This window comes from Geotrypetes seraphini, chromosome 4, assembly GCF_902459505.1.
Source record: "Geotrypetes seraphini chromosome 4, aGeoSer1.1, whole genome shotgun sequence".
NCBI classification, from domain to species: Eukaryota; Metazoa; Chordata; class Amphibia; order Gymnophiona; family Dermophiidae; genus Geotrypetes; species Geotrypetes seraphini.
In genome coordinates, this window is record NC_047087.1 from 62552335 (window position 1) to 62570285 (window position 17951).

Consider the following 17951-nt stretch of genomic DNA (forward strand, 5'->3'; position numbering starts at 1 on the left):
GAGATTTAGGATGGAATTCAGCTACACTGGACATAAGAGAAAATGGCCCTTGAAAGGAAGTCTGCTTAGAGTGACTTTGGAGGAGGCGTCCCCCGCCCAATGACGGATCCAAAGAGTCTAAGGCATAGACTCTGCATAAACCAAAACTTTGCTAAGAACTCAGATGAGATCATAAAGGGCGTCTGCTACATAATCCACACCATCCAGTATCAGCAGATGACAGGGAGTAACACCTATAGAAGACGCACCGCACAATCTGGAATGACACATAGGAAGTGGCCACTGCCGCTTTGAGGCCCAAAGATGCAACTTCAAAAATCGTTTTCAACATAATTTCCATTTTGCGATCCTGAGAATCCTTAAACATTACAACCCCCTCACTAGAGAAGGCTGTGCACCTGATAATCTGCGCCATAACGGAATCCACTTTAGGTTGTTCAAAAACCTGCTGAAAATCAGGTGTCAGTGGATAAAGATTCAACAAAGCTTTAGAGGACCGCAGAGAGCTTTCTGGAGAGTCCCACTGTGCTTGAATCAGCCCAAGAAGCTGCGGATGATAGAAAGAAGGAAGACAACACCATGACCGAAGTCTGAGATGTGGAAGGAGGAGGATCCAGTTTGAGCTCTTTTAGAACATCAACAATGAGAAGAGACAGAACTATGCTGAAAAAACCTGCATACTGCAGGGTCATCCCACAAATCCGGACACTCAGGGCGACTGAGGCAACTAGTTCCAGCAATGGTATCAGCTGGATCCAAAATAGAAGCAGTGTCAGGAGAGAGCATGGGCATAACATCTGAATGGCAGCTGATGCAATCAAGGACCGCCATGGCAGAATGAGAGGGCTCCTGAACAGGAAGTTCTGCCACCAGAAAAATAGATTGAGATGGCTCTGACGCGCCCACCGGCCGCAATGAAGGAGCGGGGTCTGTACAAAAATCTTTCCAGAGAATCTGAATAAATTCTGGCAAAAAGTCACACTCTGCATCCATGGCAGGAAACTGTTGAGACACATGCAGTCCCCAGACTCGGAACGCAGGCATTTTGCGCCAGAAGCCAGAATTGCTGGACAATATTTTTTTCTGAAGTAACAGACCAAGTTGACTCCCCAGCCCTTGAGTACGTTGCAAAGGCCAAATCTGAAATTCCCACCCCTCCTCCTATGTGCTATGGCATGCGGTACACGGTCGCTAATTCGGCACCATCACTGCACATATCCAGTAGATTATAGGCTGGGGAGTCCATCCCAAACAATTTTTAGGCAAATCGAGGGATTTTGAAGCAGAAATAAAACTTTAAAAAAGATCAATAAAAATCCAAGATGGCCAACGCTAGCGAATTAGCGCCAAAAATAACAAAAACCCTAAAATAAAAAATAGCGATTTGGGGGCTGGGGAGGTGACCTAAACCCTACCCTCAGAAACTGTGAAAAACATAAATTAAAGCTTCTCAAGTCACCCCTGAAGTTCCCATAGAACATAATGCAGGTTACTCACAGTTCTGTAATTGCCTGTCAATGTTTTTAAAAGCAGCAAAGTGGAGAAAAAGGACTTTCTGCCTCAAACAGCACCAAATACACAGAATTGAAGATATTTGGACTGCCAGCTGGCTGGACACAGACTACAACCTTTTCCCCCATGGATCTTCTGCCATGCGGTTGGGGGCGGGAAAGCCAGATTTCCCTCCAGACATACAGCCTGCACTTGAAACCTGTGACAAGGTCACCAGCCAGCAGACTCCCAAGGGAAGGGACCCCAGGTACTCTAAGAAGGGTGGCACACACAGCACGCTGGCTCCACAGATCCACCATAGTTTCTCTGTGAAGCTGCAGTCCGGCACCACAGGACTGCGTCCTTTTCTCTGACAGAGGCCACTGGGGAGGAGTTTCAAGGCACTGAAGCCACAGAGAAATGAACATTAAGTGAAAAAATAAAATAGAAGCAGAGCAACTTCTGCACGGACTGCTTACAGAAATTGTAAACTGGATATGTTTACTAGCTGTCAGCCTAAGTGGGTGGAGCACATGCTCAGAAAAGTCATGAATTTCTACAACTCCCAGACTGCAGGTTGGGATTGAACACCTAGCGTATGGAATCTGGAAGGGAAGTAACAGAAAGGCCATCAATTTATACAAAACACAACTCATCAGCAAGGAGAAATTATGTCTTACCTGATAAATTTCTTTCCTTTAGTCCAGCCACACAAGTCCAGAAACTCGCCCAGAGTGCTTCTTTTTGTCCTTTTTCTCAGAGTTTATTCTCCTTTACCAGAATTTTCAGTCCGTTACACCTCTCTTGTCTCTTGACTCAGAGAAGAAACTGTCAGGGGAGCACATGCCTGCCAGGTTGCTGCAGGTATTCCTTCTCGTGTCACTTTGTTTCAACTGTGAACAATTGGTGGTCGAGGTAATCATGAGCAACATTGCTTGGATAATCGAAATACTGAGAATTCTGTAGCTGAACATGGCTCTTAAAGAGGCAAATCACAAAGAACTTCTTTTTCTGTCTCCATCCACTGGTCAATGGACATAGCTAATCCCAATAGTCTGGATTGGTCTGGTTAGACTAAACGACAAATGCAGGAATACCTGCAGCAACCTGTTTGTGGGATTTCAATCTGGGTCCCTTGGTTTTAAGTCCACCGTAGTACCCACTAAGCTACTCCTCAAACTTGCCTCTTGTTAAGAATGCTCATAATACCTGAAGCTGTCAGAGCCTGGTATCTCCCTTCTGGTTTCACATTCAAGGGAGAGGAAGGGGGATAGCAACCATTGGGGGATTAGGAAGCTTTCATGACTTAACCTGGACATACCTGAAACAGATCTAATAAGGACATCCTTCTTTTTAGACAAGGACAGTTTTACTTTTTACATCATTGTTGGATGTCTAGATTTCAGCCACTACTACTTATTATTTCTATAGCGCTGCTAGATGTACGCAGCCCTGTACATTAAGACATTCAAGGGACAGTGCCTGCTCAGTAGAATTTACAATCTAGTCAATGGACAAACAGAACAAGTAGGGGGTTAGGGGCCCTCCCTAGTCCAACCTAAAACCTTTTCCTATTAGGATGTACTGCAGTGTTGTCAAAATTCTGATTTTTCAAAGGCAGAATAGGGATGTTCATTTCAAGCATATGAACATCCATTATGGCCATTTGAGACAGCCATATACTTCAAATATGAACATTTTAATGTTAAAGCTATTCTTAAAATATGGAATGCTCATATGAAAAAAAGACAATTAAGCTACTATGATCATATTTAAAAAAACCAAAACATTTAAGCTACTAAATAATTGAAAATGTATCATTACTAAACTGAAAATTTGATCAAAGAATTGCTACAAAGAAAAACTATTTACAAAATCATTTCCAAATTTCTGTTCTAACACAGACCTTTTCTCCTTCTACTTCTTCTATGCCTGCTTGAGTCATAAGGTCAGCAATATTCTTCTCCAAGTCATCAATGCGGCCACTCATCTCATCAAGTAATCAAGTTAAAGAAAGCAATTTTCTAGCAGTCTCATCTCTTAATTGTCCTATATATTCTCAGATCCTTGTTTTTTATTATTTATTTATAATTTACACAAAAACATATCAAGTATTAAATACTTGTACAGAAAGATAGATTGAGCCGATATTATTAAATAATATTGAACAAATTTAACAAAAATATGCTTAATCTATCTCAAGTTCTCAATTTGGAGATCCAAGATTAATTCAGAGTGATAACAAAGAAAAACAAAGGTTAATAAACCTATCAAGAATTACAGTCTAACTGTTGAGTGGGAATCTTACTCATTCAGATATGATGTTATATCATTTCACTTCTCTCCCAAGGTGTCTAAGAGATATAAAACTGGATAACTGTGAGGGTTCTAAGAAAATATACTTTAGGGACTGATATATAATCACACACTTGCAAGGAAACCTTAAGTGGAAAACACCTCCTTTCTCTGTTACTGCTGGTCTCAAAATCAAAAACTGTTATCTCCTTTTTTGTGTCTCCCTTGAGACATCAGGAAACATCTGGATTTTATGTCCCAAGAATTCCTTAGATCTATTCTTAAGAACATCCTTAAAATCCAATCTTTATTCGGTAAAAGAGCTACTGTCAACAAAAGTGTAGCTGGGAGAAGCGAGAGAAGCATCAGATATCTCCAATAAATTGGACACTAGAACTATGGCACTAGTTTCAGTAGTCCTTATTCCAGTATAAGTCCAGAACTATTATAAAAAGTGTATACTGGATAAGAATCAACCTTATAGACTCATGAGTGGATAAATGAAAAAGCCTCAGCCCCACCACTCCACCGATGTAATATCTTGTTACTGCTGGTCAATGGATACAAAACCTGCTTCTCTGGAATAATCTAGGTCAGTGGTCTCAAACTCAAACCCTTTGCAGGGCCATATTTTGGATTTGTAGGTACTTGGAGGGCCTCAGAAAAAAATAGTTAATGTCTTATTAAAGAAATGACAATTTTGCATGAGGTAAAACTCTTTATAGTTTATAAATCTTTCTTTTCGGCTAAGTTTTAATAATAATATTGTCATTTATAGCTAAAGACATATGATCAAGAAACTTTTATTTTACTTTTGTGATTGTGATAAACATACCGAGGGCCTCAAACTAGTACCTGGAGGGCCGCATGTGGCCCCCGGGCCGCGAGTTTGAGACCACTGATCTAGGTCAAAAAGGAATAAAACTTTAGAACACCCATAGAATATAATCATTGAAACCGCTAGGGTTGCTGAAATATGAAAATGTACATCTAAAAACAAAATGTTAGTTTACATCCAAAAAAGCATAAAAAGGATATTTCTTCCAATAATCTGGTCTGACATGGTCTGAAATTTGTCCTGCATCTGTTGAAGTAAAGTCTGTACCTATAAAGAGAAAAATACATCATGAGTTATATCTTGGTAAATTTTCAGAACAGCAGCCAAAACAAATTTATAGTGATATGCAGATGAAAATACTGGCACATTGAATGTGTGCAGTTGTGGACATTCCATCACCAAAAGAATACAATAGAATTAGAACTAAACTAAACTAAGCCTTAGGTTTATATACCGCATCTTCTCCACTGAAGTGGAGCTCGACACGGTTTACAGAGTTTAAAAAATATGGGAAGAGAGAAGAGAAAGAGTTTACAAAGCATAAAAAGAGGGGATGTAATCAGGAGATTATTATATGCTAGAGAAAAGCCAGGTTTTCAGTTGTTTTCGGAATAGTTGGAGGGAGTCCAGGTTCCGCAGCGAGACAGTGGAGGTCGTTCCAGAGGCCGGTGATTTTGGAGAGGAGGGATCTACCCAGTTTACCTGCGTAGAGGATGCCGTGTAGAGAGGGGAAGAACAAGTTGGAGAGAAGGGCAACAAGCAACAAAGGCATTAAATAGCTTCCCTAGTTGAAAAAATAAAAAAAGAAATGCATGTTGAACAGGTTAGACTCTTCTACCTCAAAAAGAACCAGATAAATGGCAATTATAATAAAGGTCTATAAAATAATGGATGGTGTGTGTAGAAAGGGTAAATGACATTACTTAAAGGGTATCCATCATTTTCCTAACATATGAACTTTTACATTGTGCTTTGTTGGAGGCTAAAGTGGGATGAGAACTGGAGGCTTTGTTCCACCTGGGTCTTGAAAATCTGTCTTGGTCCCTGGTAGGATATCTGAGATAAGGTTCCTTCTGAGTATTGCTGAAAGTGTCTGGAGCCACAAAAATTAGACTGCACAAACCCTTTCGAGGTTCACGGTCTGCTGTCAGGTAGAAATTTCGACATAAGATTCAAGATGGCGTCGAGGACGGACGCTTGATCGGGAGGCAGAGATTCGCTGACTTTTTTTCGTTTACTTACCTCAATAAAGACTGACCCGCAATGGGGAAAAGGAAGGGGACAGTTCGCCCTAACCCTCCGGCATCTGTTGCCCCGCAGATGATAAGTCAGCAGACGATTTTGGTTGCCTTTGCCCGCTCAGGTGTGGAGATACACGCTACTTCGGAGGCGAGCCCGGAGCTGTCGGGAGACCTCGGCACTGGAGTACTCCGGACGATTCTGAGTCTGGAGCAAAGGTCAACTCCTCCCCAGCCCGGAAGTTTGGTGGTGCAGGGAGCTGCAGGAGCCCAGCAGCCCGGAGAGAGGAGTCTGGATTCCAGTAGAGGAGGGAAGCCAACACTGGAAACTCAGGAGGATGGTGCTGGCTTGGAAGTTCAATTAACCCCCACCACCAGTGAAGTAGAGGTGAGAGGAACTTCTAGTGAGAACAACATAGGCTTTGGGGAATTGAAAAGACCTGCAAAGATTGATATGGAGGCGCTGTGGCAGGCCATATCTATAATGGACGCTAACCTAAAATTGAGTCTTTCAACAATTAAAAATGACTATGGAACTATCTATTCCAAAGTGGAACAGCAAGGTTTACATCTATCTAAATTAACTGAAAAATTGGAGAAACAGGAAGAAAATATGAATGAAGTAAAGACTGTCCAGTTGGAATTGGTAAAGGAAAAATCATTTATTTCACGTAAATTGGAGAACTTTGAAAATTCACTTTGAAAAAATAATTTGAGAATCTTGAATTTTCCCAAATGTCCAGTCATATCCCCAGTGGAGATGGCAAGAAAATATTTTTGTGAAGTCCTAGCCATTCCTGTGGAAAATTTACCTCCAATAGTTAGGGCTTATTACCTGGATATAAAGAGACCTCAAGGGGAGTCGACCCCTAAGGGAACATCAAAGGACAATGTAGATTTGTCTTTATTTTTGGAAAGTTCTCTTGAGGTGGTTACAGATAGAACTACTCTTTTGCTGACTCTAGCTCTGGAAAGTGATAGGGAATATGTTTTACGTTTATATTTCCGCCATTTAAATGATAAGTTTTTGGGTTCAAATGTTAGGATTTTTCCAGATCTATCACAAAAAACTCAGAGGCGTAGGAAGGAGTTCTTGGCCTTGCGGCCCAGAACCCTAGCCCTCGGAGCTACTTTTTTGTTAAAAGTTTCCAGCGAAATGTTTTATTTCCTATCAAAATAAAAATTTTCTTTTTTTTGAGCCTAAACAATTAATAGATATTTTAGGACCAAAGGAAAGGTCTGCTTAGTCCATTGATTTATGACCTGACCATTGGCTGTATCGTGGATAACCAGGGCTGTTACTCTATTTAGGATAATTTTCTTATTACAGTGGAATGTATTATTATTATTTTATTTCCATGTCTTGAATCCATTATTTGTGGACTAAATAATTGTTTTGTATTTCTTATGGGGGTAATAATCAAAAAAATAAAAACCGTCTAAAAAGTGTCCTAAATGGCTACTTGGACGATCAAAAAGCCTCATCGTCCAAGTACCCATAACCAAAGCTGGTTTTTAGACGTATCTAAAACCAACTTAGGCCTTTCCCCTGCCTCTAAATGCACAGAGAGAAAAGAGGTGTGTTTAGAGGAGGGGAAAGGGCGGGCAGTGGGCGGGAGGTGGGCCGACCTATACCTAGCCGTACAACAGGTATAACCAATACAGTTTAGTCGGTACTTAGACCTTTTTCAATTAGACGAAATAAAACCAGGTCTAAGTGCCGAAAAAGGGGCCGCTGAGCTGATGGCCGCTGGCGCCATCAGTTCAGCGGCCCGGCAACCTAACCATCGCGGCAGGAGAGATGAGGCATCTCTCCTGCCGCGATGCATCACTCCCCCACCCACACACACAACATCGGGGCAAGAGGGAGCTCAAGCCCTCTTGCCCCAGCCAACCACGGCACCCCCGACACGATCGGGGCAAGAGGGAGCTCAAGCCCTCTTGCCCTGCCGACTCCCCAACTCCCCGACAATATCGGGCCAGGAGAGAGCCCAAGCCCTCCTGGCCCTGGCGACCCCCCCCCCGCTAGTTGTTCGGGCCAGGAGGAAGCCCAAACCCTCCTGGCTACGGCGACCTCCCCCCCCCCCCCCGCTAGTTGTTCGGGCCAGGAGGGAGCCCAATCCCTCCTGGCCCAGCCGATCCTGCCCCCCCCTGGCTCCTCCTTCGCCTAAAAGCCCTTCTGTTGGATGTTTGTGGCCTAGGCGTGTTTTTGTTTATTTATGGCTAAAAAGTGTAGACGTGCTGTGGGGGTACTTGTAGACGTAGTGGAGATTGGGCGTTTAGGCAGAGGAAGGCCATAATCAAAACATGGACGTTTGTTTTGGTTATGGACACTTTCCCTGCTTCTGGGTTGAACGTTTAGGGACTTAGGCCAAAAGGAGACTTAGACACTTTTTTTGATTATGCCCCGCCACACATTTATGCATATGCATATGTTAATTTTTATTTCCTATTTGTGCATATTCTGATCCTTTGTCAAGATTGCTATGCTTGATGAAAATGTAAAATTATATAAAGAATAAAAAAAAAAAAAGAAATTTCAGCTGATGATCTGTCACACTGGCCATAAGATCAAATCGGCCCCTTAATGAACAACAATTGCCCCTTGAAAGGAAGTCTGCTGAGGGTAGGTAGCCTTGGAGATGGAATCTCCTGCCAGTTGCCTGATCCAGAGCATTCTGCTGACTGAGATAGAATAAGATGAGATTTTACTTATGATTCTGATGATGTCATAGAGAGCATCGGCCACATAATCTGCTCCAGTTAATAGGGGCTAGGGCAAAGGCTCTCTCTCTCTCTGCTAGCGCAAGCCCAAGCAACCTGGTATGACAGGTGTGTATCACAAAAGAAGCCACTGCAGCTGCTTTGACTCCCAAGGCCAGTGCTTAGAATTGTCTTTTAAGGATCACATCAACTCTGCGATCATGCATATCCTTTATTACCATGCCTCCTTCACTTGGCAGGATCATGCGTTTGGTTACCTGTGCTACTAAGAAGTTACCTTGGACTAGTGCTGCCCGATTCATGATTCAAATCAATTCACCGATTCATTTTGGGTGAATCGATTTACCCCGCCAAAAAATCAGCCTCCCGATTCATTGACTGACCCTCCCCACTCGCCCTCTAAAGCAGGAGCGGCAGCGCTGTCTTTTGCTAGCCTGCCGCTCCTGCTTTAGAGGGCGAGTGGGGAGGGTCAGTCGGGAAGTGGCTAACCCGGCCTCCCGTTGCTGTGCTCTCCATCTTCCCCACTGGCCTCCCGAATCAATCTTCTTAACTTCAGCAGCCTGCAATAAGATTGCTGGCAGAAGGGGCGGGGACCGTGGCAGAGAGAAGACGCTCCGAAGCCTTTCAGCAGCTTGCAAAGATCGCTAGCGCCAGCGATCTTATTGCAGGCTGCTGAAGTTAAGAAGATTGATTCGGGAGGCTAGTGGGGAAGACGCAAGGAGAAGGTGTAGTTCTTTGGGGGGGGAAATGCGGCCTTCCGGGGGAGGGAGGGTACAGGCCTTCAGAGGAGATAGGCAGGCAGGCCTTCAGGGGAGATGCAGGCCTTCAAAGGGGGGGACAGACAGGCAGGTCTTCGGGGGGGATGCAGGCCTTCAAAGGGGGGGGGGGGACAGGCAGGCAGGTCTTCGGGGGGATGCAGGCCTTCAAAGGGGGGACAGGCCTTTGGGGGGGATGCAGGCCTTCAAAGGGGGGGACAGGCCTTCAGGGGGTCAGGAAGGCCTTTGGGGGGATGCAAGCCTTCAAGGGGGGGGGATAGGCAGGCAGGCCTTCGGGGGGGATGCAGGCCTTCAAAGGGGGGGACAGGCAGGCAGATCTTCAGGGGGGATGTAGGCCTTCGAAGGGGGGACAGACCAGGGGAGTGGGGCCCTGGTGTAGAAGTACACAGAGGGAGGGAGGGAGGGAGGAAAGGGGGGATTCAAAGAGACGTGCATATGCCGGACTTTGGGGGGGGGGAAGAAATAATGGGTCTGAAAATAGAGGAGAGGAAGAGAGATGATGGACAATGGGATTTAGGAAGGGAAGGAACAGAAAGGGAGAGAAGTTGGACACAAGGGATGGTGTGGAGGGGGGGATAGAGATACTGGATAGGAGGGTAGTTGGGAAGCAAAAGGAAGAGATGGTGGACCCTGGGGTGGTGGGGAAGGAGAGAGAGATGCTGGATGAAAGGGTAGTTAAGAAAAGATGGATCTGTGGATGGAAACGAAAAAAAAGAAAGATGCCAGACCTCCGGGGGAGGGAAGGGAAACGGAAGGGGAGGACAGAGATGGCAGATGGATGGTTAGAAAGAAGAAAGAAGGAGACCCTGGCAAGCAAGTTATTAGAAGACAACCAGAGCCTGGGACCAACAAGTTTTGAATGACCAGACAACAAAAGGTAGAAAAACTAATTATATTTTCCATTTTGCGATTACAATATGCCAGATTTGAAACGTGTATCCTGCCAGAGCTGGTGTTAGACCGCAAATGTGAGCTAGGATTTAAGAGAGAGAGGAAAAGTCTTTTTTGTTTATTTTGTTTACACCACAGCGCCAGTGTGGTTAGAAGGCAAAGGGGGTGAAGAGGCTATAAAAGGGGTGAAAAGGCTATAAAATAAACCCACCAGGATGTTTGAAAAAAAAACATCCAATTGGTCAGGAAAATCGAATCGAATCGAAAAACCAATTCAGTAGGCTGAATCGAATCAAATTTTTTTTTCCTGAATCGGGCAGCACTACCTTGGACTGAGCAAACATCTGATGACACTTCTGTACCAGCATACACTTTTCAGCACTTTTCTAAAATTAGACCACTTAACCTGGAATGACCCTCTTGAAAGTTACATCTACCGCCCATTCCTTGATCCAGAGCAATCTACAGGTAACCAGAGTAACCAGAAGCCTTGCTTGTATCCCTGAATAGATCATCTGCCACCCAATCCACCCGACTGCAGTAACTGAGGGTAAGCATTCTCCTCCACCCAGGGAGCCTGACCCAATATACTATGGCAAGCACGTGCGTCAAAGGAAGCCGCTGCTGCTACCTTCAGCCCTGAAGCTAAGACTTCAAACTGTGTTTTAAGAGCTAAATCCACCCTGCAGTCTTGCATATCCCCTAAAAACACACCACATTAACTGGGGAGAGAAGTCCGCTTTGCAACCTGTGGTACCAGCACATCCACTTTAGGCAGAACCAATCGCTGTTGCAAATTTGGAGCCATCAGATACAACTTTGTCATAGTTCAGGCAAGGAACCCTCCGGGGCCTCCTAATGCTCAGTGAGCATCTTTATAATGTCAGGATCCAAATGTAAAAAAGGATGGTTTGAGGCTTAAAGCTGCTCATAACAGAGTACTGAGCAGCAGAGGTCTATGGGTTTGAACTTCAATCCCACAAGAAGACCTCCAACAAAGCTGCTGGCTTAAAAGGGCGGCACACCATCGTATCCTCTCCTTGATTCAGGCCTTCCAAAATTAAAGGTTCATTTTGAGGGAGTGATCCCCACTAACTTCAGCCTGTCTCTGACTGAACCTCTGGTTTCTTTTCATAAACCTTCAGATGTGGTTCTGCGCTATGAGAGGGCAATCCTCCTGTGCCCTAGCTGGCAGGACCCCAAATGGTGCAGAATGATTCTTATAAGCCCAACAGATATCACACATAAAACCAGTGAAATCAGGGGTAACGTCCTGAACAGTATACCCAGAGAACATCTGCAGGGACTCTGTCTCCTTATTGGCTTCAAAAGTGTCTGCACACCTGTGCTTTGCCGTGTCACTATCCAAGGGCTCTGAAATGGGTTTTTGTTCCAAACACGAGTCACATATAACTCACCTGCCCTGGAGGGAGCAGAGGGGGTAAGCCTATGGCTCTCGCACCCCCACCCCATCTCATGTGGAATATGGACACTAGTTTCAAGTTTCTTTATTTTTGATATACCGTTTATCAAATAGTCAGCCATCCAGCTGGAATCTGGCATGAATTGGGAGTATACTGATAGGGGTAAAACAGCCTGAGGAGGTGTTTTGAGGCAGATAAGAGGCTTTTTAAATTAAATCAGGAAATCCAAGATGACCGCCGCAGCAGCGTTTTAACACCAACGCCCTGGGAGAGCTATAGTACAAAAAATTAAGGGATTTTTTTTTTTTTTATGAAGTGGGGGACCCCTCCAATCCTGGCCAAAAAAACCTCCAAAACTGCAATTAAGATATCTCCTATAGAGTACTCTCAGTTCGATGTTAGTTTTTCTGGAAGTTCACAGCACGCATAAAATCCTTCTCCAGCACCAAAGCTCAAATGAGTTAATCTTTCTATCTTGTTTCCCTAGTGTCCAGCTTTTGCATCTGTATTTGACCACTGAGAAAATTAGTGCGTGGACAAGTCTGATCTTCATTTGGAGTGTTATTTCCGTGCCTTTGAATACTTTGTTGAGAGTCTTTATTGAAGAGCAACCAAGTGCTATTCTGCAGAGTATTTCTTCCATGCTAGTTGTTTCTTTGTTTACGAAACAGCCCAGGAAATTGAAATCCTTTACGTCTATTGCCTTCAAGCTCAAAATCTTCATCATTTTCAGTGTTCACGATCTTCGTCTTGTTTATGTTCAGTGTCTAATCCCATGTTATGACTTTCAGCTTTGACTTTTCTCAGTAGATACAGCATTTATATATTAAAAAAAATTCTATACCATCTAATTCCTGGGCAGTTTACAAATATGCACATACATAATAGCTAAAACAGCACAAGGAAACAAATCATAGAAACATGATGGCAGATAAAGGCCAAATGGCCCATCTAGTTTGCCCATCTGCAGTAACCATTATTTTTTTCTCTCTCCGAGAGATCCCAGGCCTCAGATTCAGGATAAAACCCTGAAAAATTGCCGGCTTAAAAGGGAGATCAGACACCTTCAACTTTCAAGTAGAAGGAAAAACTGTGGAGCTGCAGCACAGCCCATAGATATAGGAGGAGGAGCTGAAAAAGATTTGCATCATACCTTCTACACAGCTCGGGAAGAGGTATATGATCCACTGGTTCAAGACTCATATGCCTTTCGCACTAGAATTATATTTGGAAATAGATGGGGAGCCAATGAAGTGATTTGAAGAGAAGGATAAACTTAAGCCCTGGAGCAGAATTTTGCACAAATTGAAGGCAAGAGAGATGGTTGAGCGGAAGACCTGAGAAAAGCAAGTTGCAATATCTAAGAGAGAGGTGATGAGAGTTTTAGTTCTACACTTCTCCCTCCGTATTCGCGGTGATTAGGGAATGATCAGACCCGCAAATACAGAAAATCCGTGAATAACTTTTTTCATATGTCATTCGCAGTTTTCTATTAAAAACCCTCATGAATATGATAAAATCGCGAATAAGAAAAAAGATCATATTCGTGATTTTTGGTGAAAACATTTACAGTATTTATTGCAGTTTTTGAATAATACAGTGTTGTACATTAAACATGGGTGATAAAGTATACTTATCTCTTACTCAGTCGGTGTCTTCATCCTCATCATCCTGCACATGTACTGCATGCAGTGCAGGAAGAGGAGAAAAAGAGGATAAGTGAGCACCAGGTGCCTCCTCAGGCAATGGAAGTGGATCTTCAGAATGCAGTCAGGTGTAGGAGGAAGACGAAGAGACAAAGGGGATGCCTCCTCATGGGTGGAAGAGGTGGATGGAGAAGCAGTGGATGGAGAGGCAGTGACTCTAGGTATCTTTTGGAAATACACTGTGATTTCTGTCTGACTTTTCTGCTTCTTCATTTCTTTATATATATACGTGTATGTAGAAATTGCTGCTTCTGCTAACTCCTTCACCTTTAACGCATGTTCTATGGACAGGTCGGTGTCATAAAAAAGTCCATCACACCATTGAACCTGCGTATGCCCTCTGCAATATTATCCACTGTAAACTTGTCTTCTAGCACTTCTTCTTCTACTCCTTCCTCCTCTTCATCTGGTATTGTCTCTCTTTCATGAGCAGTCAGGTCAATTAAGTCATCTTCTGTTAGTTCTTTTACATTGAATGCCTGCTCAGGTTCATATCTCTTCTCTTCAATAATTTCCTTATAGGTAGCAGGGAACTCTCTAGCTGCCTCTTGGTTGACAGATACTGCGTCTCCTGCCACTTTCATATTACGCAGGCCATACCTGTGCCGGAATTTATCAAACCACCCTTTACTGGCCAGAAAGTCAATGGATTGCGACAATCCACCTTCCCTGCTCTTCAAGTTATCATACAAAGATTTTGCCTTTCCTCTTATCATCACAGAGTCTACCGGAATTCTCTTCTTGTAGCAATCCTGCACCCACAGAAATGTTGCAGCTTCCATACAAGAGAGATTGGCATCTCACACAACATGTATTGTCTTCGCACCTGCAGGCGTAGCTGCTGCAACAGCATCACGGATTGCTTTTTCATTCTTCTTTATGTACCTAACGGTAGATTCCTTAATGCTATAACGCCAAGCAACAGCGGAGGATGACTTTAGTCTCTGAAGCATATCAAAAAATTCAACCTTTTCTTGTAAGGTTTTCACTTTTTTATCCCTCTTAGGAGCACTTTCAGTAGCACCTGAAGTCTTGCGCTTTGTAGCCATGGTGGGAGACCTGGCCTTTTTCTTGAAGGAGAGGCAATACAATGTGAAGAAAGTGCTGTGCAAGCTGGGAATCAATGATTTTCTTTGTAAACGCTGGGAATCAGTGCTTGGAAAAATGCACCAAAATTGTTACCTGCACTCATGAATGACGTAATGGGGAAGAGCCATCAAGCTAAAAAACGCAAATAATCGAACTCGCTAATACCACTGCTCTATTTCGTCTAATTATAAACGCTGTAATTAATGAGGAGTTAAGAGATGGACCGTGGGCCTACCCCATAGAAGTCCCTGTCAGAAAATGCAGAGTCGAATTCCTCGACACCCACCAGTTTCCTCGGCCTTCATTCTACCTGTTCACAGTGTGCTGAGACTCGAGGAGCTTTCCCCTCCCCAAAAATGTAACAAATGTTAGTAGACCCACTCACCATCGCTGTCAAGTCTTGCACTGTCTTGGGTTCCGTCTCCGACATCCTTGTGACGCACACGGCCTTTATCACCCCACAAATCCTATATAAATCCCCCAAGCAACGCAGCGTGCTTCTAGGGAAGAGCGGCGGGGAAAGGACAGCCGCGAGCTACTTCCGCGCGGCGCCTGCGCGCTCGAGCGTCTCAAACTGGTGGTGGCGCCTTAGGAGGAAGCAGCGCGCTGGTGGCGGCAGATGCGAGAGTCGCTTTCCTCAAGCCAGTATGATGCAAGTGTTACCCGAGGGCGATCGTTCGCTTAGGCCCCCTCTGCCCCGACAGCTTTCTTTCACCCCGCCGTTGATCCGCAACCCCTTTGTCTACGACTTGAAGTTGACGGCGACGGACAAGCTGAAGGTAAGCACCTTCGAATAGTTATTTATTTCGCCGCGGCGCTAGGCTAAGGGAGGAAGAAAGGGCGTGGCCGCGTTAGAGCTGACAAACGTCTGCTGCAGCATTTCTTCTTAGTAGCTTCTGGACAGGCGTATGAGAAGAACTAATAGACTAGCGGGGTTTATGAAAGGGTTAGTTTAAACTTTTTTTGTGTGTGTATGGGGGGGGGGGGGGTGCTTAGCAGTTTTGCTGAACCCGGAAAGGGTCACTATGAATTCTGTTGCAACACTTGTTACTTTAGACCTGATGTGGTCAACTTTTCTTCCACGATAGTAGTCTCTCTTCTAGGTACTATGTAGATGCAGATTCAAGTTTCCACTTCCTTCCTTGAATTTCTAGATAAAATCTGGTTTTGTATTCTCTGGAAGAGAATAATATCCAAAGCCTAAGGCCTATTGCTTTCTAGTTAAACTAAAAACCCCAGGTTGATTAGTATGAGGTACAGCCTGTTATATAGTGTATGTACACAGAAGGCAAAATACTTTCCTTCCCTATAATTCTCGGCTATTATCCTTTCTTTTCTCTGGTAATGGATAATGTGACCATTTATTTTTTTCATCAAAACGGGGCATCTATTTTTCAATCCCGCCCCAGCCCTGCCCCCAATTTCTTACATTCATTTTTCATGTACAGTGCTCCCCTGCAAATTCGTGGACGGCGGTTCCATGTCATTCGCGGTATTTTCCAACCGCGAATGACCGGGCAGGAGAGGGCAGCCGGAGTGCCGGCAAATGAAGAAAATCACACTCTGTATGCTCCGACTTCCTCTTCCTGTACTAAAGTCGGGCATCACCAATCGGGAGCTGCGTGTCGAAGCAGCTCCTAATTGGTGAGGCCCGACTTTAGTACAGGAAGAGGCGGTCGGAGCATACAGAGAGTGATTTCCTTCACTCGTCGGCGCTCCGGCTGACCTCTCCAGCTGCCCTCAACTGTCTCCCCTTCCTAAAAATCGTATTTGCGTTTTTTTGAAATTTGCGGGGGTTCCTGGAACGTAACCCCCGTGAATTTCGGGGCAATACTGTACACACAATATCTTATTAATTCATAATGGTAACCATAAAATGAAGAAAAAAAAACCAAAGCACACTGTATGCAGAGAAAATATTAATTATCATTTACGACTAGTTTTTTTTTTTTCAAAGATGTCGGCAGATGACTTTAAAATATGCAATGTCACCTCAGTAACTATAGAAAAATAGACAAATTTAGTGCAAAATATAGACAGAAGATATTGATGCATTTTTATCACTAAATTGAAAATAAAATCATTTTTCCTACTTTTGTTGTCTGGTGATTTCATGAGTCTCTGGTTGCACTTCTTTCTGACTGTGCATCCAATACAGCCAAACCTCGGTTTGTGAGTGTTTTGCAAGACGAGCAAAACATTTTTGCAAATCGTGACTCGCAAAACGAGCATTGACTCGATTTGCAAGTCCCCCCCCCCGCCCGCGAACCTGCATCGCCCCCCTGCCCGCAAATGCTGCCCCCCCTGCGAACCGGCATACCCCGCCCAATCTGGCACCGTCACGCAGCACCAACCCACAGGAGGTGCCGGTGCCCGATGATCTTGCCTCTTCCCGGACTGGGCCTTGAGCATCTGCGCATGCTCAAGGCCTTCTGGCTCCCGCCTCTCTCTGAGATTTTCCGAACTGCTCTAATGGGAACCTCACAGAATCCTTATGGAATTGCAGGGGATGCTGGCAGAATCCCTATGGAATTGGCTCTTCATCACAGCACACCTAGGGGAGGTGTCACAGCACACAGTTTGAAAAACACTTAAGAGCATGTGGCCCTGCATTGAGATACCTTTGATCATGGTAAAGATGACAAATTTTAAACTCTTTACCTATATCTCTATTTCCCCACCCTCTCTTCTTGGTGCATATTCTTTCAGCTGTACTTTCTATCAAATTTCCTTTCAACTTCTGCTTCTGTTCTATTAACTAATTGGAGAGCAGCAAAGCAGTAGTGCCTCTCAAAGTGTGCACCAAAGAGATTCTGAGTGTGCCATGAGAGATTTTACTTTATTTTTAAAAACTACCTTAATATCTATACACTAGAACAGTGATTCCCAACCCTGTCCTGGAGGAACACCAGGCCAATCGGGTTTTCAGGCTAGCCCTAATGAATATGCATGAGAGAGATTTGCATATGATGGAAGTGATAGGAATGCAAATTTGCTTCATGCATATTCATTAGGACTAGCCTGAAAACCCGATTGGCCTGGTGTTCCTCCAGGACAGGGTTGGGAACCACTGCACTAGAATAGATGACATGTATCGCGTACACAAGAGTCTGAGTGTTATGAGCGTCTATTTGCATAAGGATACAACTGCCCAGACAAGCATTATTCTTTGACGTGATTAGTTCTTGAAAACTAAAGGCAAGTAATTTTATTTTTATTTTTTATGCAGTAGTTATCCTAATGAGCAAAAAAGCAATTAAGGCAGCGTTACTGTTTGGATCTTTGTGAACTTAGATTTTCAGCTCTATCAGAAATTAGTCATGTGAAAAAATTAGGACATCCAATTAAATATTCAATTATTTCTTAATAAATGTTCACATATTGATGTCAAATTTTTTTTTTTTTTTTACTTTCTTTGGAAAAGAAAGTGATGTAATTGCAGGTAAACAACAACAATTTTTTCTTGATTTACTCAAGAA

General features: G+C 43.8%; 1 protein-coding gene across 3 annotated transcripts in view; it reads left to right on the forward strand.

Moving 5' to 3' along the window:
• The first annotated feature begins 15088 nt into the window (after positions 1–15088).
• Positions 15089–17951, forward strand: part of LPCAT2 (lysophosphatidylcholine acyltransferase 2) — a 224545-nt gene continuing 221682 nt past the window's right edge. For 2 of the 3 annotated variants that reach the window (XM_033941429.1, XM_033941430.1), the window contains exon 1: positions 15089–15251. In XM_033941429.1, the coding sequence (XP_033797320.1) occupies positions 15120–15251 (132 nt within the window). In that variant the 5' untranslated portion in view covers positions 15089–15119. The remainder of the gene's footprint in view (positions 15252–17951) is intronic. The other variant, XM_033941431.1, reaches the window with a different exon arrangement.